Genomic DNA, 20,303 nt, shown 5'->3' on the forward strand with positions numbered 1-20,303 from the left:
CGAGTCGGCGCGCCCCGCTGCGCCCCGCGGCCCTTGCCGGACGCTCCCTAGCGCCTGCAAAGGGAACGGGCGGCCGCGCTCTACGCTTCTCCAGGCGGCGGCACTTGGCAGACGCTCCCCGGGCCGTGCCTCCGCCGGAAGCTGCAGACGCTCCCTCACCCCTCCCGCTGGGGGTCGCGCAGGTAAACATCCAAGATGGCGGCGGCGGAGAGTCCGGCCCCGGCCGCGGGGCCGGCGGTGCCGCGGGGCCCGGCGGAGGCGGACGGTGACAGGATGGGCCTGACGGACCTGCCCGGGGAGCTGCTGGAGCTGATCCTCTGCTGCGACGTGCTGGGAGCCGCCGACATCGGGCGGGTGTCGTGCACCTGCCGCCGGCTGCGTGAGGCGTGCCAGCCCCGCGGCAAGGTGTGGCGGGAGCGCTTCCGCCTCAGGTAGGCCCCGCGGCCTGGCGAGGGGGGGCAGCGGGGCCGGGCCACCCCGGAGCGGTGCTAAGGGCTCCTTGGGCCGGGAGGGCCCCGGTGCTCCCGGGGTGATGGGGCCTGGCCTCACGCCATCCCTGTCCCTTTTCCCTTCCCAGCTCCGTAAGGTGCATGCTGAGCCCAGCATGGGCTGGGCGAGCCCAGTGGCTTTATCTAACGGGTGGGATGCGGATGTGCTTCCCGAGCAGGGGCTGTTGCGGGGCGGCTTCAGCTCCTCGGTCCCATGGGGTGGGACCGGGCTGAGCCTCTCGGAGGAGATGTGTCCTCGCAACGCTTTCCGTAGCACTCGGGCTGCCTGCAGTCCCCACGTGCAGCCTGGGGTCTGGCGCTGGTTTGGGTGTAGGGCCACACACACTGGTGGTGTTGATGGGCCTCCCAGGCCCCACTAGCGGCTAACGGCTTCCAGAACAACTGCCAAGGCTTGTCCTGTTGCAGGACTGATGTTTTACAGCAGTAGTGCTTATTTATAGTGCCTTTGGGAGAGCTATTTTCACAGAAACCAAAATCCTTTGGATTGACTTTTGCTGCTCCTGAGTTTAGTTTCCCCCAAAGGTGGTTATAGGGTGCCTGATGAGGGCATAGTTGGGTTGTAATCGGTGAAGCTGTTAATGCTTTAGCTGGGAGTAAAGCTTATGCTACACTGGTTTCAGCAGTCCTAGAAACACCACTCCTTCACTAGGGCTGCCAACCTATCTAGAATAGGGCATGCTCATCTGCTACCTGGTTTTGTCTGTGTTTTGGCACAGGAAAAGTAGCAATATTGCTTTTCTTAATTGCCACTTGGCTTCCTCAAATGAGAGAATTATTCTCTTTTCATGGGTGAAAAAGGCTACTGAACCGTTACAGCTTCCCCAGTTCACTGAGCTGTGGCCAGATCCTGTCACCAATTCAGTGCCTCTAATTTCTGAAGTGAACCTGAAATGTTACAAATGGGTGAGATCCAGCAGCTGAAATGGAGTGTGGTGGGTGATTAGCACATGCTGCTGTTCTCCTCTGGCTTTGATAATAGAACTTTTGGCAGGAGTTTGCACGTTGACCTTGTCGTCCTGGCTGGATTCCATCGTGAGTAATTGCGCTTCATCTTTGTAACATTTTCAATATCATTTCAACCCCAGAAATTACTCTTTCTCATCCTAAAATAAATGATTGTAATTGTTATTACGATGTGGCTGCATTTCAGCAGCAGGTGAATGGCTGGGGAGCCATCAGCAGAGAGGTTGTTATGTAATGGGAAGTTATTTGGTTAGTCTTTGACTTTATTTTGTACCTGCAATTGCTGTGGAGTTTTATGATTAACTGGTAGTAAAATATTCTCCATGTGTGGATGGACATAACTGTGGTTTGGTCAGTTGGTAATGATTTTTGTACAGAAGTAGTGGTCTAAACATTTGGCCTTTTCTCTAGTTGTAAAAATAAATATATGTAGATGCATGAAACTATATATATGCATATATATATATGTAAAAAATCTGAAAAGAACCTAAGGCAATCCATGTAGTTAAAGGAAAATGTTTTATAAAAACCTATTAATATTAACAGAATCCCAGTATCTGATATAAACATCCCTATAAATTACAAGAGGCGTTTCTCTCAGGTTTCTTCCATCTGCACTTATTCTTCTTCATGTTTCATACACAAATGATCTTGGTATTTTCAGAGCAGCTGTGGGTATTGCTGTGCTGGCGTTTTATTGTGCTAGGTGCTGGCTCTAATAGCCCCCAAAACATTACCTGAAGTTAGGTTTTCAATTGAACCTTGAAGCACTGCTTAGTAAACTGTGGAATGTGTTCTAGCTTTTGCACTTTTGGACTCATTAAAACAGGTACAACTTTCTTCTACAAGGAAGGTGTGTGTGTGGCGGGGAGTTCATAATTTGTTGTATTAAGAATGAACAGTTTTGACTTCAGATTCTGGTTTCCTCCAGTAGATGTTGCCACCAGCAAGGGCAATAGAGGGAGCTCTGTTTTGTGCATCTCTTTAATTAAACCCACAAGGCAGGAGGAAAAGCACAGACAATGAATTCTCATTCTGTTAGATGACAAGTTAGTTTACATGTCATACTGCTTCAGAATGCCAAACTTCGTTATTTATTATAAAGCACTGCCTCTTGTCTGCCAGTGTGATACCTGTGTTGATCTTGCAAAGCTCTAGAGGACATATTGAAAGTGTATAGGATATTTAGGTATTGAAATACCTAGAGTCTGACCTTTTGAAGGTTTCCTGCTGAACAGGCTTCAGGAGACCTTAATTTTAACTAACCATTAAGTAATCAACAAAATCAGTTGGGTTTATGCTTTGGTGCTTGAGTCATTGGCTTAATTTGTACAATTACATTTAAAGTTGTGCTGTGTCTTGGCAGTGTCTCAGCTCTTCACGTCACATGCTTACAATAAGAACATTTCAGAGTTTTAGTGGTTCTTGGTTATGTGGGAATACTAATGAATGTATTATGTCTTCTTGTGTAGATGGCCATCGCTGCTGAAATACTATAGTCACACAGATGGTGTTAGCTGGCTTGAAGAATACAAAGCACGGCACAATGCTGGCCTGGAAGCCCAAAGAATTGTAGCTTCATTCTCCAAAAGGTTCTTTTCAGAACACGTAAGTTATCTTGCATAAGTATGTGCAACAGCCCAGCTACTTGTTTAGTATTTTTTTATTAGTTTCTCTTCCCTCTCTCTTCACATCTTTTCAACTATGCCATCAGAAATTTTGTATTCCTTCACTTTGTATGAAAATGCTCCATCACCAGCCAAAAAGGGAAGGAGTTCAAAATGCAGAGGTGCATAGATTCCAAAGCACACTCTGCATATCGCATTCAGCTGCTGCTGCAGCTTTAAAAGCTCTTTGCTCATTGCTGCATGTTCAGACCTGGCTCTGGGAACTTGTGAAGGACCAATAGTTTATTGACATACCACAGCCTATGAGTCTATCTCACTGCAGGCCTTGTGCAAGAATGTGTCCTGTGAGTTGTCAGAAGTCATTTGGAAACACAACCAAGCACAGGTTCACTGTGTTGAAGATACACATAAGATCTAGTGTGCTTGTGCTGCTCCATACATCCGCTGTAGGAACCCTGAATGCTGTAGTAGTTAGTTCAGATTGCTGTAAGATGCTGCTGTGTGGCTATCAGTGGATCCTTATAATAAATCCATAGAGTAGAGACTATAAATACTTGGTGAACTGGACACATAAATTTAAAAAACTAGAAAAAAAACTTGGTTTTGAGACCTCTTATGAAATTATCTTCTTTTGAGAAGAATCTGCTGTGCTTTGCGTAATTCACTCTCTGCCTTGGCAGGTTCCCTGTGATGGATTCAGTGACATTGAGACTCTTGGGTGCCCAAGTCACTTTTTTGAGGATGAGCTGATGTGTATCCTTAACATGGAAGGAAGGTAAGAGAGTGAGGGGTTAGGAATGGAAGGGATTTTTCTCCTTTCAGTGGTTGAAGGAGAACATCACTGTGGTGGATGCCTGACCTCAGCTTCTGTCCTCCTTTAACTCTGATAAAACAACATCCCCAGGCCTACCAAGGCTGGGGAGTATTGCTATGAGTTTAGTTTCAGAATAAATGTAATATTTCCAGGAGAAATCGTGAAGACTGTTCTACAAGATGGAGTTCCTCTGGCTTTGTGTTACTGTTTGTGGCTTATTTCTTTGTCAGTTCATGACATCTCTTGGGACAATGGTCCATGCACCCTTTCCTCTGTAGTAGTTTTGACTGAAGGGCATCCTCAGATTCCTTTTTTTATTTAAACCTGGATCAGTTTGCTGAAGTCATTTGCAGATGAGGACACAGAACAGAAGGGAAGCAGGAATACTCGATGAGAAGCATGAACCCCTGTGTCATGAAACTACAGCATCTGTTTTTTTGCCTCTTGTTGCTTTTTTTGGCTATAATAGGTCAGTGCAATCTTTGCATATAAGCAACTGAGTTGAATTCAGCCATTGCAAAATTTGCAGCTCTATAAATTATTCACACAGGTGAAATGCCAAGCAGGTCAATAAAACTTCTGGCTTGCATCTGCCTGGATATTCTCATCAGCGTGGTTAACACTGGGCAAGATAAGTCACTGCTTTACTAGAAGCTTTTTCTGCAGGTAGCATATAAACCATGCTGATTTTGCTGTGATGCGAAGCAGCAATAGATTGCTCTTGATGCAGTCTAATAGCCTTCGTTAAAGGGACTGTTAGTAGAGCTTGGAAGAACATAACTGGAATGGCAATCATCTCATTTTTTGACTTTTCACATCCATTTTATTACCCTCTCTGTTTGAACTGGGACAAAACATCTCTCATTTGACAACTGGTTAAAAAGCCTTTGAGCCTTTGCACTGGCCAAATGCCTCCCCATAAAGCAGAACTGATGCTAATTACACCCTGATTAAACTGTAGTTATTGCCATTCAGGAGCATTAGGCTAAATCATTTCCCTGGAAGATATCCCACTAAAGCAGTTGTCCCTATTGAGCATCCCAATTTATTGGAAAGAGGATAAAGTGTTATGATTGTTCTGTGCAGAAGTACGGAGAAGGCTGATCTGACTTGCAGCCTGGAGGAGAGGAAATATAAGCAGGGACAGAGGGTGATTTCTGAAGAAGGAAACTTGTCTTGTTTTAAACACAGCAGGGGCAGAGCATGGGCATCAGTGAAATTCTCCCTTTGGGTTTTTTGGGGGCCAGGGCTTTGTGCCATTCCTAACTACTTGGTGTAAAAGTGCTCAGTGAGGCACTGGGTGGACTATTGCTAAAGGCCAGAGCTTTGACGGTGAGAGGATACTTTTAAGATTGACTCTGGAGGGATCCATTCAGAGGGTAATGTTTTACAAATGAAATCAGGACTCAATCAGGTCTTCCTGAGCTGCTTGGGTTAGGATCTGTGTTGTTCCCCATGATACTGTGTCCTCTCAAGATTACATATTGGTGATAGGTTAAAAAACAGAGATGATAGCAGCAATGTTTTGCTTATACTGTGCTTTTTTGATGACAAACTTCCTTTTAACACTTAATTTTTTTTGTTGACTCTTCACTTATAACAGTGTTATCAAACTAGTTTAGCAAAGCAATAGTCTTAACTTGTAAACCTGTGTTCACTGGAGAAGTGAAACCAAATGCTCACCCTTAAGGTGCCTGTTTAGGGCAGTACTGCTTTCTGTATTTAAACGTGCAGGAAAGGTCTCACCTGGAAGTACTATGCAAAGAAAATTCTCTACTTCTTACGGCAACAGAACATACTGAAAAACCTGAAGGAATATCTTCAGCGCCCAACTGATCGGCAGTCATTTCTGGAGGGTAAGTCTTTGGCACAAATCCCATGCAGAGCACCTAATGGCAGCTTTCCGTCATTGTTCTTTTACTTGGAAAGAGCCTTCCTTGCTTATATTTCAACTAGCCTTTAGACAATGATTGAGAATTGAGTTTGCGTTGTTGACGTAGCTGAAATCCTTAAAAGCCTGCAGTGGTTGCACAGTGTTGTATGGGAATGTCAGGTTTACATTAGCTTCTGACAGTGCTGTGTGCTTGAATCATTGCCTATGGACAGATGAGCTGAAAAGCAATGAAGAAAATGTTAAACACTTCTATTTGAGTCTTGAATAATACATTGAAGAAATCAGCAGTAGCTCAGCATCCTCATTAGCTGATATTTCAGAAGCATTTTAACTGTGGCTGACGGCCTGAATAGGGCCCTACCAGACCAATTGATTTGATTTCAAGTCAGCTCCCTCTTATCTCCTTTGCCAAGAGCTTCTCAGATAAAGGCAAGGAGGAACCTGCAGGCAGGGGGAATTGTTGCAGCTTGGAGCTTGTGCATTGTGATTTTTCTCTCGGGAGCTATTTGCTATTGAAGCTGTGCAGTGTAGAGCTGGGGGATAGATGGAAGTCCAGTCAAAGGGTGGGAAGGCACATGCACCCGATACGAGGAAAGAAAAGGCTTTTCTGCTATTAATGTCCTTAGTCTGGTGAATTATTCTCCTCTTGAAGCTTTCTGTGGAGAATATAGTCTTCTGAATGGATCAAAAGCTGCCAGTGTCTGTAGAAGAGTCCCTTACTCCTGATACGTACCTCAAAAATGTCATACTAAAGAGTCTCCATCACCAAAGCTGGTTCTTGTTAGTGGCAATAGAATTTGAAGAAGAGACTGTGGTAGGGAAAGAAGGGAAAGCTAGAAGTAGCCTTTTCTGGAAATAACTGAAGCAGTTAATTGTGTGACTTGATCGTATGGGTCACAAATACATGCACTTGTCTGCTGTGGAGGTACTGTTACAGCACCAACGCATAGTCTTTTCCGAAGTTTCACCTGGTCAGCATGGGGAGCGCTTTGGAGGGGCGGGGGAAGAAGATGTTGCCTGGGCCCCTGCTGAAAGCTTTGAATACATGCCTGTCATGGACATTATCAAAGCATGTGGGAAGCTGGAAGAGCAATCTTGCATCCAGGCAAAATTCTTGCAGATGAATACAGTTGATGCCAAAGGTTAAAAAAGGTGGGAAAGAACAGTGGTGACAAGATGACAAACACGATTCTGAGAAAGGGCCATTCTTTTCTTGCAGAAGTTTGACAGGGAAGGCTTGGGCAGAAGGAAAATGACAATCTCTCCTGTAATAGTGGATTTCTGACATGAAGATGGAGAGCAGGTGTGGAAGAGAAAGATGAAGGTAGCAGAAAAGGGAATGATAAGAATGATAGCTATGGAGGATGTGGCAAGAAGAAGTCAGTACTGAAGCAATAATGAAGTTGATATGATTTCAGGCTCTGAATAAAAACCATTGTAGATTGGGAGGACGCCAGGAGATGCAGTGTGACCAGAGGGCTGGCTGGTTAAGCCTGGTCTAGCAGCATACCTGCTCAATGTACGAATCTATTGCTTTCCCTTCCAGATGGTGGAGAGAATACTGAATTGGATTGGTATTTCTCATGTCAGCTTATTCTTTGCATTTTATGTGACAAATCCAATAAATGACTGCAGATTTTAAAAGGAAAGCTCTTATGTTCTGCTGCAATTGCTTGCTGCATGCCTAGAATTTAGAGCAGGGGAAACTAAGCCAAGAAAAAACTGAAGTCCTGTTTCTTATATAGCTTGTTTTTTGCAGGTGCTGTTTTAATTGATCAGTACTGCAACCCCCTGTCAGACATCTGCTTAAAAAGTGTCCAGGCACAAGTGGATGATATCACAGATAAAGTGCGCAAAGTGCTGCGGACGAGGAACCCGAGGCACCCCAGCTTGGCTTCCAAGGCAGGTACTGTACATAAACACAGGCTTTGCTGCAGAGCATTTCTGTAAGCCTAGATAAAGGCAGAGAAGGTGAAGCTGCTGAGTTACTGATGCTTAAAGAGCTGTTGGACTTTATTCCCTGGCAAGTGTATTCTCATATTTGCCTGAACCAGCAGTCAGGCAGTAGCCCCGGGGCCCCAGTAGCCCAGATTTGTCAGTCCATCTGATGCTGTCTAAGCAAAAAGAATTAGGAGGGGTGTTCTCTTTTCCTTCCCCCCCCCCCCCCATTTGTACCTGAAGGCTTAAATAGTCCTGATATGTATAGCTTAGCTGAGGGGCTCCCTGGGATTGACCTCTTTTCCTCTGCAAGTCTCAAAGTCAACAGCAGTAGAAAAGGTAGGTGCTTTAACATCTCCAGAGGTCAGGCAGCATATTGCTCTTTGGTTTATTAATAAGCACTGTTAAATGTTTGCTGTCTGTCAAATGGATGAATGGGTGATCTGTCTGTACCTGTATATCTGGTGTGGCCAACCTGGGACTCTCAAGCAGTGAAAGCACACTCCCCATGCCCAGGCAGTGTGATGTGTCCAAGCTGCAGTGCTGTGCTGGCACAGGGTGGTTAGGATCCAGTCCTTCAGCCACAGAAGGAAGCGAGGAGTTGCTATCGCACAGCTTAGTTGCAGGGTGATCCACTGAGCCATGCCATGATGTGAGCAGAGCTCTACAGCACTGCCATGGTAAACTCCAGCCAGTCTCTTCACTATCTGAATTGTCTTAACGTCCTTAGTCCCTGGGCAAAATTCAGGTATAAGGTTCATTGCGTGAAGGTTAAGTACGCTTGTTTTGTCAGTCTTTATTTCATTGCATGTATTTTTAGGAGAGATCCTGATTCCAGAAGTGGAGCTTCAACGACAGGTGCTTGATGCTATGAACTGTGTCCTGTATGAGCAGTTGAAATACAAAGGAAATGAGCTGGATTACTACAACTCCCTGAATTCATACATTCACCAGGTACGTGCACGTTAGGCAAAAACCAGGAGACTACAAGGCTTGAGACATCCATTTATGGTGTTTTATCTGTCTGAATATAGTCAGACAAATAATGCTCTGTCAAGTTGGTGTATTTTCATGTGTAAAATCAAGCGTTGGGGTTTTCTGTTTTTTCCTCATGGTTTTATCGTGGTTTTATCCTCAGGTTTTGATCCGCAGGACAGGGATTCCCATCAGCTTGTCTGTGCTGTATTTAACAATTGCCAGGCAGCTGGGAGTCAAACTTGAACCAGTGAACTTCCCTAGCCATTTTCTGCTGCGATGGTGTCAAGGAAAGGAAGGGTAAGTGGCCTGCTGAATTTTGAAGTTATGCCCACAGTAATAAAAGCCAAAAGGGATTTACAAGTCCAGACCTATACCAGAATGTTGGATTATTTTCTTACTGTAATTATAACCTATATGGAGGAAAAGATCAGACCTCTACAGAAGTTTTCCCAGAACCGAACTGTGCTGCTGATAAATGGTAACAGATTTCCTGTGTGCAATAATAGTAACCATGAGGTAATGGTTCTCTTACTTAAGAAAATTATGAAAAGCTGAAAAGAAGAAAAAAGGTGCTGATTTCATTTAACCTTCCGTACAGAACAGTTGCTGCAGGCCACTGTTGCTGTTCTGGACATTCATTTAATTCTCTGAGTCAGTGCAGAGCATGTCTTTGACCAGATCGTGATCAATTTACAGAGCTCTGTGGCTTGTGAATGACATCAGCAGTCCAAGAGACCCTTTTGCCATTAGGCGTCAGATGTCATACACGTACGCTGTCATAATATAATCTAGCAATAGATACAGCAAACCTGAAGGAAAGAACTGGCATGATGGAGTGAAATGTCCCTGTAGTTGTTCTGTCTCTTCCCATATATGTTTATCTGAAGCAGCAGCTAAGAGGAGAGAGAAAGTACCAGGTAATCTCTTTTTAGGAGAGAGCTGTGGTAAGAATGAGACTTGCTAACAACAAAGTGCTGAGGGAAGCACAGAAATAGGAAATCCTGCTAAATCATGAGACCTATCATCACAATTTAGCTCCCTTGTTTCCTTAGAAGCACTGATATCTTTGACTACACCTACATTGATGCCTTTGGGAAGGGGAAGCAGCTGACAGTGAAGGAGTGTGAGTACCTTATTGGCCACCATGTGACAGAAGAATTCTATGGAGTGGTGACTTCAAAAGAGGTCTTGCAGCGGATGGTGGGGAATCTCTTAAACCTTGGGAAGCGGTGAGTTGATCATCAGGCCTGTCAGGCCTCTGGAAGAAAGGGCCTAGAGTGTTCTGTCTGCATGTGTGATACTTCTTCCTTGCAGTGTGTGAGTGCTTTAGAAACATGTCAGTCACCCCAGGGGATCTTAAATTCTGTATGTCATGTTCCATTCTCTAGTTGCTTTTAATCACCTGCAGTCATATTGTGTGGAAACAAGAATATTTAATAAACCTAGTTCTCATCAAGAAAATGGACAGATCTCTTTTTGCTTTGTGAAAAACTGATAGGCACTGTCCACCGTTGCATAGAGACCTTCATTATGACCTGGTAAGCGCAACCCACTGCTCAAATGGGCAATTTTAAAGATACGTTTGGTTTGTATGTTTGTAACAAACATCTGGGTTTGTTTTCAGTTGCCCCTGATAATCACATAGTCAGAAATCACAGAGTGAAAGAATTGCTTTAGGGGTAATTAAGGTAGGGGAACAAAAACAGATTTCAAAAGGAAATGGCTGGGAGAGCTAATTATGTATGTAGGATTATTTGACCAAGTAGAATATTAATGAAGTGGGAGGATAGATTCCAGTCAAAAGTCACGTTGTAGCATTTTTCCTGCTGAGCAGGCTGTCGGATGCTGTGAGTGATGGTCAGTGCTGGAGTCACTCTTACTGAATGAGCATGCCTGTACCTATAGCATCATTTTTGGTGACTGTCTATGTACATCAGAGGACTGGGGACGGCGGTTAAAGAGCTAGCCTTACAACTCAGTTTCTTTTCTGCTGGCAGAGAAAGCACTGATCAGTCTTACCAGCTCTTGAGAGACTCGTTGGATCTGTACCTGGCCATGTATCCGGACAATGTGCAGCATCTAATGCTCCAGGCTAGGTTATACTTCCACCTGGGAATCTGGCCAGAAAAGGTATCCTGCCACTTGGTTGTATGTTTTCTAATAGACTTAAGTACTATTAACACTGGTCTATTGATTTTTGGACTACGTCAGCTTGCATTACAGTCTGCCATGAGTTGTTTCTATGATAAATACAATTGAATGAGTTATCACATTTCAGAGAATCAATTTCTACTCTATGAAGCAGGGAAAGGAGGATGATGCTTGCTTGCTTGCCCTAGAGGAAACTTGTGAGCACCATCAAGTCTGAGTCATAATTTATGATTTACTGCCCAAGCCTGACAGCTTATCTTGCAACCAATGTTATGGACTTTAGCTGCAAGTTATAAGAGCATTCTGATTTACACCTGGATTGTAGTAGTGGTGGTAAAACTCTTGCTGGGCTCATATAAAAGCAATTACCTTATTAAAAAACTTACAGGAAATTATCTTTTAAAAACACAACCAAAGCTATTCTCTGAAACCTTAGCCACACAGTCAGTAGCTCTTGTGAAAAAGCAGCTTAATATTCTTTCCTTGGGATTCTTTCTTAATACCACCTTTACCTTAGCAACTTGAGTGCTGCTGTCTTGTGAATGTGGGAAAGAAGATGCTGAGACTTACAAGTTATCTAAGTTGTCTAGATCATCTCTGTGCCTTTCACTGAATTAAGGCACAGGGAAGAAGTATGTAACTTAAAGTATTGTTTCTTTAGTGTGTCACTACAGCAAAGAGGTGTTCCCTAGTGAAAACTCCTTGTACTGCTTCAGTGAAGCTCACACACATGGACAATGCCTGTGCCATTTCCAAAAGTGAAGTTTGGGTGAGGAGGCAGGATTATTGGCTGTACAGCTGAACAGAAGATAAAGCTCTTTCCACCAAGGTCACTGAAGTTCAGGACTGCTGGAGAAGCTGCCTTCTTTTTGAAGAATAAACTGTGCTAAGCTCGCCCTTGCTTTCTTATAGCAGGAAGTTTTAGGATCACCACATTAAAACCAGCACAAACTAAGACATTGCGTACAGAGGGGACTCACTAAGCTGAAATAGCAGCTGTGTGTATATAAGGGACAGCTAAGCGAGACACTGCAAGATCTTTCTTTGCCTTTCTGGCACTCAGTGATGTGTTTGTAAAGCACCAAGGCTTCATCTACTTGCATTTTGCTGCCCCTCAGAGCAAATAATACAACTTCATGGCTGAGTTTTCATGTGATTTCTGTGCAGCACATTGCCAGATGCACTGAAAATGTGCAAATTTAGACTTTGCAGTATTGCATCCACTTGTTCCAGGCTATTGGGTAGGGTTTTAGCCAGCCAGAGAGAATGCTCTGTGTCTGACAGAAGAGAAGATACCAGATTTAATAGAGGTCTGCCAGATTTATGGCAAGTGGTATGAAATTTTACAAGTTAAGCCAAGCCACACAGAATGTTGTCCTAAATTTTAGCAAATAACAGTAAATTAAATAGCCAAGAATCTGGCAGCTCTGGTCACTGTCAGGCCTTCCCCTTTCTGTAGGATTTTCCAGGATTCTCTCATCCTTCTCAAGATGCCAGCCAAAGAATGATGGTGGCCAAGAAGCCTGAGCTGTGCTGCTTCTTCTTATGCCTTATTATTCACCTCTTCTTTCTCTGAATCAATGGCTGATGTTCATGCTCGGCAGCCTGAGATTTCTATTCTACTGCTGCTGCTCTGAACTTAGAATGACCAAAACTTCCTTGTGTGATCAAGGAGACAGTCCCTTTGCCAGGTGCTGAAATGTCAGCTTTTGGAACTGTGGCAGCACTTGAGGTATTTGATGTTGGGACAGATATATCTGTTTTTTCCCAACCTGTTTAGACAATAGTTTTATTAAGAACAAGGAGGAAGAGAAAAAGAGTAAAACTTGTGTTTCCTCCCTCTAACAAACTTGGCAGTGGATGGTTGACAGTGTGCCAGAGGCTGTTGGTCGGGGATTGGTGTTCTGGTTTGCTACTTTGAGAGCACTTTTAAAGTTAGTGTTCTTTAGTCATCCTGAGACAGCAGGTTCTGTGTCTCTTTTTCCCTATTATGTGGTATAGCATCATAGAGATTCTTTGTCCTTGTATGCTGCCCTGTTTTTCCTCTGTCAGGCTCCCACAGACATGCTGAGGAACTCTTCTAAACTAAAATGCTTTTTCACAAGTACAGCAGAAGTCATCTGGAATGACCTTACAGCAGCAGGTCGGGAGACTAGCAACAGTATTAACATTCCAGAAGCCTTGAAACAGTCTTGTTAATGCCCTGTGGTCACAAAATGTGACATGACTGGCTTGTACGACTTAGTTTTAAGGAGTTACTGTGCTCAACAGTGCCCTTCCTTGGAAGTAGGGAGCTTTACAATTTGAAAAGGACTGTGCAGTTTCTGCAAGCTAAGCAAGTGTAAAGAGCTACTTGGGAGCGTGTACCTAGAGCAGAGGTTCTTAGTCCTGTGTGGAAAACTCGTGTGGTGGACCTCTAGGCCTGGGCACTTTGACCCAGCTAAGTTGAGTAATATATCTGTATATATACGTAAGCGTTGGGCTGCTTTAGAGACTTGTTCTGATTGTCTTTTTGGTTTGGTTGCTGAAGGTTCTGGACATCTTGCAGCATATTCAGGCTTTGGACCCATCCCAGCATGGGGCTGTTGGGTACTTAGTTCAACACACCCTGGAGCACATTGAGCGGCGGAAGGAGGAGGTGGGACCTGAGGTGAAGCACCGTTCAGATGAGAAACACAAAGAAGTCTGCTTTTCCATCGGGCTGATAATGAAACACAAGAGGTGAGCTCTTCAAAACCTTCCCCATATTAGCAGGCTGTAAGGATGAGTGCAGAGGTGTTGGTTCTGACAGTAATGAGATGTTTTATCTGCCAAGGAGATGCAAATGGCATTTTCCATTCCATGTATCTATGCCATGCATCTTGTAGGAAAATGAGAGCAGTTCTGTCATTGGAGAGCAAGTGCATTCATTGCTGTTTGCTTGCAGAGGTAAAATTTCCACAGCCCAGAGTTTTTGAAGAAACATCAGTAATCAGTTTCTGATGAGGGACCATGGAACAGAATCTACTTCAAAAGAGACTGTAAGATTCCTAAGACAGCTTATGGATCTTTCCCTGTGCTATTATTATCCCCTCTTCCTGCATTGCACAGAGGCTTTGTGTCCCTGTCTGTACTACTCTGTCGGAGTGACATGCCAGCTCTGTGTTGCTTCAGCTACTCCTCTGACTCGACATGTGGAACATATTTAAGGGCATCAGTAGTGACAGTTACAATACCTCATGATGAATTGCATAAATATGCTGAAAATAATGACGGCTTTGGTTCTGGGAGTTCAGTACTGGGATTACCACATCTGTGTGATGGGCACAGAGTCATCGCACAACACAGCAGGATGGTTGAGTCCTTCCCTATTGTTTCCTGTCCTCCTGTTTGCTGGCTTAGAGTCTTTTTCCCATTCTCTTTTTAACTTGCTCACATTTGGTTTTCCTTTGTCCTCAGCTGTTTGTTCCTGTCTGTTTATCCAGTCACTCCTGGTCATTTCTCCAGCCTCCAAATACACACACAATCTTTTTGTGCCACCTGACAGGAGGTTCCTGTCCTGTTTGTGCTGTATTAGTCTTGACAGACAAGAGCTGGCTCTGGAGCTCTCACAGTCTTTGGTGTGCTATTTCTTCAGATATGGCTACAACTGTGTGATTTATGGATGGGATCCTGCTTGCATGATGGGGCATGAATGGATCCGGAACATGAACGTCCACAGCCTTCCACATGGCCCCCACCAGCCTTTCTACAATGTGCTAGTGGAAGATGGCTCTTGCAGATATGCTGCTCAAGGTGAGTAAGTCTCCTGTGTTTACTGTCCATTTTAGAAGTACATTAGGAGAAAGGGATGTTTAAGGGATTAACTCTTTTAAGTATGAAATAGAAACCGTAAGTTAAGATTGAGGTAGGAAGGAAAATTATTTTGAATCACGGCCTGCTTTGTTTGCTGTCCATGAATGAATTTTAAGGACCACTCTGGTGTAATCTCTTGCCCAAGAAGCGTGTTTTGGATGTGATTGTTTTTATTGTGTAAACCATGATTGCTGCTTTTGAAAGAAGTCACTTATCTTTTACTGCACTCTGAAGTTATGTCAGTAGCTCTTACTCTTTGAAATCATATTGTGCTTTGGGCAGGACCTCAAAATAGGATTTAGTGAGGGAGCAAATAAGCTTTGCTTGTTCAGGGCATGGTTCTGAGCAGCTGTCATCAAGACACTATGTGCCAAGAGCACAGGTAGCATGGATTTAGTGCCACCTCGCATAAAAACAGGACAAAAATTAATGTCTTTACAACTGCAAAGCAGTGTAGAGATCTTTGTCACTCACTCTTCATGCAGTATACCATAAGAAAGGAAATTCTTGTCTGATGGACAGAATATGAGGTTAGGACACAGGAGGAAGTGTTGAACTGAGGTTCAAAAGGAAAAATAATAAATCTGTAACTCTGTACACTGTAAACAGAGCGTTCCTTTGACTCATGTTTGTTCTTCTCCCTCTGATCCAGAGGCATCCCATCCAGCTGGCAGGACAGCTGCACAGCCTGATTGTATTTTGCTAAGAGATGTGGAAGCTGCTGGAGTGGAAATGTTGAACAAAATGCAGTTCAGCTCTTTCACTAGGGGTGCTCTCTAGAACATTCTAATCCCTTATGTGACCAAGAGGTGTTTTTACAGGAGGGGACACTCTCCTACCTTTGCATGTGTGAAGTGCAGGTGCTTCCTAGTGTCCTGAGACTTCATATTCAGTAGATGAAGTGGGGACTGGGAATATTGCAGCTTCTTAGGGCTCTTATTAGGCAGTACTTGACCTCTCAGGGTCTTAAAGCCCAGAAATTCTTGATATTAGACTATAGAGTCATACAATCATAGAATGGTTTGGGTTAGAAGGGACCTTAAAGCTCCTCCAGTTTCAACCCTCTGCCACAGGCAGGGACACCTTCCACTGGAGCAGCTTGCTCCAAGCCCCTGTGTCCAACCTTGCCTTGAACACTGCCAGGGATGGGGCAGCCACAGCTTTTCTGGGTACCCTCTGCCAGCGCCTCAGCACCCTCACAGGGAAGAAGTATAGAATAATGTATTCATAATATATAATAAAATATGCATCTTATACTTGTTTATAAACAATTAGACAAAAAATATACTGACTGCAGAGGACAGTTTATTTTAGCCAAGCTGTAGGTGACACTGTTGTGTCTGTGGCATATAACTGGTTTGATATTGCCATTGAAAGGTTTGTCCTTGCTTGCTGAAATCTTGCTGATGAAATCCCCTCTAAAATAGATCCTCAGATCACTTGGGAAGGGTCTATTTCATAACTTAATGACCTGACTTTGGGGAGGGGGTGATAGTTTTTTACTGAAAGAATCTTAAGTAATGCAGAGTTTTAGCTAAGCAGTTCAGAAATAACCTCAAGCTTATTATAAATAACTGCACCTCAGTTTGAGTCCTTCCTGTATATTTATAGGTTGAGCTGTAGCTAATTCTAAACCACCTGCTTCATACAGTGAGTTTGATGTCTACCTGCCCATTCTCGCCTTTTTTGTTTGCTTTGTGGCAGCCCAGGCCAGGTACCTGGCTCAGAACATGCTATTCAGCATGTTTCTCAGGCTCCCCACCTAGTGCCAAACTCAGACTCTTCTCCCCTGCCAGCTTCTGTTTCATCACAGCGTTTTCCCCTCTGTTCACAGCTCAGTGCTCAGCTGTGCTTCTGCAGAGCATATTGGAGTGTCAGTTGTCTTCTGCAGTGGTGCAGTATACAAACAAGGTAGTTTGCAAGGACTGCACCAGCCCACTGAAGTGTAGAAAGTGCTTGTGCTTTTGGCTGCACACAGACCTACAGTAGCTTCAAAGCGCCTGTATGGATTAATACAACTTCTGTGTGCTCTCTGGAGTGAACTGAATAGTTTGAGACATGAATTATTCCTGAATGCATCCCATCTCGTTCCCACCCTACCTTGCAGATCAGTCAGACTTTGGGACTTCAGCAGCTTTGATTTCTACCTGTGTGTCTGGCACCGTGCTGGTGGAACTGACATCATCTGGGGACTGCTGCAGGGCACCTGGACATGTGATTTAGTGCTGGGCTGCCTCCCAGTCACACTGCTTTATGCAAACACTGCAGGAGCAAAGGGGCCCTCAGCTTGGGTTCCCTTTGTGGTTTAATGCCAGTACTTCTGCACTGTTTACTGTTGTGCTTAGTCAGGTTATCTTGTACAGAGGAGGAAATGGGCTGCTCTGGGAAGGAATCGGTGTGGTGTTCTTAGGGATTTTCTCTTAACTCAGGGAAGTTTGGATTTAGAGAACTTAATTTTGCTGTGTGAGATATGCTTGAAACCAGGCTGGTGACTTAGAGCAAGAAAGCACTCGGCTCCTCTGCCAGGACAACCCTGTGCAGTCAGCCTCCCCTTGGAGCAACTGAGAAGGATATCTTCTAGCAACTGGATCTCTCATGGGGTTTGTGGTAGAGAGCTCACTGTGGCAGCTTCTCCCTGTGCTTACAACCAGGACCTCTGAATGAGTAGGAGCAGGCCAGCATCCTGCTACTTTAACCTGATGTCAGACAATGTAGTCTCGGGCATAAAACAGTTTTCATACTGCTAGTAGATGGGGTCAGCATCTCTTAGGAGACGAGGCTCCGGAGCAACTCTAGTGGTGCACTCTGTGTAGTTTCCTGGATTAGCTTTTTGTCTTTAAAGCATCAAGATGTGGTGTTTGTAGAGACAGAAGGAAGACTTAAGAGAGGTGCAGGATTTATTGCCTTGCAGTAGGCCATTTTATGAGGTGATAACCCATTGTTCCCTTTCCTAACAGAGAACCTGGAATACAACTCTGAGCCTCGGGAGATCCCTCACCCAGACATCGGCCGCTACTTCTCAGAGTTTACTGGTATTCACTACCTAGCAAATACTGAGCTAGAAATTCGGTACCCAGAGGATCTGGAGCTCACACGTGCCACAGTTCAGAAGATCTACAATTCAGGCAAGGAGTGAATGCAGAAGGCACCTTGAGGACAGAAGCAGCTGGAGTGTAGCTTTACCCTCTTAGCAAAACTTGCATGGAAGGCAAGTTTGGTGACAATCCTTTGGCTTAATGCATTGAAAATTGCATTGAACTTTGTTAACTGGTGCTATAGCATCTTTCTGTTGCCTGCCTGCCCATTCTGGCCCAAAGGCACAGGAACACATTGGTAGTTGAGGCCAAGCTTGAGGATCTTGCAGGGACAGTCGTGTTGGAAAGCGTGTTGTCCTCTGGAAGGATTTGCACATACTACTTGTTGTGTGATTGTCTTGACTAGAAGGTCAACTCGGTGAGATCCCTGGTGTGGAATATGGAAGAAGTCACTCTTCCAGGGAAGGAAGTTGCTTGTCCTTGCAGTGATGTGGGTTTTGTTTGGTTGTGTTCTGTTTGTTTTTTTTAATGTTTTAATCTCATGCAGGTGATAGTTTTTAAAGTCTCTTTACGTTTCACTGTTGTCTCCTCCAGTCTGAATTCTTGGTCAAATTTTGCTCCACCTCTGTAGTCTGATTGTTCATAGAGCTACCATTCCAATTCTGAATATCCTTACAGGCCTGGGAAAGAGCCCCAGCAACAAAACCAGTAGTAGCTAAGCTTCCAGGCATGGCCAGAGCACTGGTAACACTGAGGTCCACTTGGCCACCTTGCTGATGACACAAACTTTCCTAATGCTGAAGATGAGCTTCTAGCCCTTTCCCTTGCCTGCTAAACATATGCAGTCCACGTTCTTGCTTTGTTTTTTGGTCATCATTTATGTCCAGGGCAGGATCTGTGGCACAGCTATGAGTGCTCCCAGGATGATTTTGAATCTCATGGCACTGTTTCATGGAAACCTCGGGGTCAGTCTTTCTCCTCTCACTCCAGGAGGGATGGGAGGGAGAATGGGAAGAATGTAACTCCCAGTGTTAGAAAGTCCCACCATCCATTGCTCTCAGTGTAGATTTTAACAGCCTCTGCGAAAATCAAACAGTACAAGGGGCTGGTGCATGGTAGGGGATGTGATATACCCACTCAATGCCGTGCTCTTTGGCCCAAGTGTCCATAAGGTTGTTCCGGAAATAAGTCCCATTGTCTGACTCACTTCTCTCTGGAGTGCTGTGTCGCCACAAGACTTGCTTCTCAAGGCCCAGGATAGTGTTCCAGGCAGTGGTGTGGGGCACAGCGTACGTTTCCAGCCATCCAGTGGTTGCTTCCACCATGGTAAGCACATGGCACTTGCCTTGGTGGGTTGGTGGGAGTGTGATACAGTCAATCTGCCAGGCCTCCCCATATTTGTACTTCAGCCATCGTCCTCCATACCAAAGGGGCTTTAACTGCTTGGCTTGCTTAATTGCAGTGCATGTTTCACACTCATGAATAACCTGGGCAATAGTGTCCATTGTTAAGTCCACCCCTCGGTCACGGGCCCATCTGTATGTTGCATCTCTGCCCTAATGGCCTGAAGTGTCAAGGGCCCACCGGGCCAAAAGTAATTCACCTTTATGTTGCCAATCTAAGTCCATCTGAGCCACTTCAATCCTAGCAGCTTTATCCACTTGTTGCTTGTTCTGGTGTTCCTCAGTGGCCCGACTCTTGGGTACATGAGCATTTATGTGGCATACCTTCACCACCAGGTTCTGCATCTGGGCCACGGTATCTTGCCCACAGTGCAGCAGCCCAGATGGGTTTACCTCTGCTCTGCTTCCGTTGCTGCAACCACCCCACAGGGCATTTGCCACCAGCCATGAGTCAGTATGAAGTACTGGCCACTTTTCCCATTCAGTACTGTCCAAGGCCAGCTGGATGGCTTTCACCTTGGCAACATGACTCTGTTCACCCTCTCCTTCAGCAGTTTCTACAGCTTGTCATGGGGGACTCCATACAGCTGCCTTCCATCTCCAATGCTTCCAAAGCACTGGAGGGACCCACTGGACTAGATACTTGCCCATACTCTCCCACACACCCTGCCACTCATGGCTGTCCAGCCTCGGGGAAAATCTCTTTGATGTATGGGGAGTTTCCACTTGCTGCCATCTCCAATCCATAGGTATTTATGCGATACAGTGGGATTGTGACTGGAAACTGGCCAGCCCTGGAGTGAGCCAGACTGTGTATGAAAAGAGAGATGTGAATTCCTGCAGCTTGACGCCTTCTTCCTTTTTGCCAAAAGAGAATGGATTTTGGGGGAGCGCATACTCTGCTGCCCAGAAGGGAAGAGCTTCAGCAGCTCAAGGCACATGAATTTTAACATGACTTAAAGGTCCAGACAAAACCACTGCAGAAAAGGTTTTCCTCTGGGATCAGGTGTTACAGGGGTACAGAGTGACAGTGTCTGTGCATACATAGAACCTTCATATCTTTGTGGTTTCTGAAGCAATGTCTATAGACTAACTGCAGTTAGTGTCTCCTGTCACTGTCCACTTGCAGTACAGTAGTTATCTCAAATATGAGAAT

The 20,303-nt window shown here is 44.8% G+C and overlaps 1 protein-coding gene across 2 annotated transcripts; it reads left to right on the plus strand.

Moving 5' to 3' along the window:
* The first annotated feature begins 39 nt into the window (after positions 1-39).
* Positions 40-18,322, plus strand: FBXO21 (F-box protein 21). 2 transcript variants are annotated; one of them, XR_010615676.1, is made up of 12 exons: positions 40-431; positions 2,945-3,080; positions 3,781-3,875; positions 5,649-5,770; positions 7,568-7,714; positions 8,567-8,700; positions 8,885-9,021; positions 9,777-9,953; positions 10,722-10,854; positions 13,406-13,596; positions 13,802-13,895; positions 14,492-14,576. XR_010615676.1 is itself a non-coding variant. In XM_065693011.1 (12 exons), exons 1-12 carry the CDS (start codon positions 196-198, stop codon positions 17,843-17,845), a joined length of 1,845 nt encoding a protein of 614 aa, XP_065549083.1. In that variant the 5' UTR covers positions 55-195; the 3' UTR covers positions 17,846-18,322. The 2 variants fall into 2 exon arrangements, 1 of the variants encoding a protein (XP_065549083.1); XM_065693011.1 differs by lacking the exon at positions 13,802-13,895 and adding an exon at positions 17,667-18,322 and having other exon boundaries at positions 55-431; positions 14,492-14,649.
* Positions 18,323-20,303: the final 1,981 nt, after the last annotated feature.

Source organism: Lathamus discolor, chromosome 12 (assembly GCF_037157495.1).
Source record: "Lathamus discolor isolate bLatDis1 chromosome 12, bLatDis1.hap1, whole genome shotgun sequence".
NCBI classification, from domain to species: Eukaryota; Metazoa; Chordata; class Aves; order Psittaciformes; family Psittacidae; genus Lathamus; species Lathamus discolor.

Excerpts from the sequence above, each read along its gene's own strand:
- FBXO21 (XM_065693011.1), top strand. The coding sequence starts at position 196 with ATGGCGGCGGCGGAGAGTCCGGCCCCGGCCGCGGGGCCGGCGGTGCCG. Across the intron at positions 432-2,944 it reads CGGGAGCGCTTCCGCCTCAG|ATGGCCATCGCTGCTGAAAT; the intron begins GTAGGCCCCGCG and ends CTTCTTGTGTAG. Across the intron at positions 3,081-3,780 it reads AAAGGTTCTTTTCAGAACAC|GTTCCCTGTGATGGATTCAG; the intron begins GTAAGTTATCTT and ends CTGCCTTGGCAG.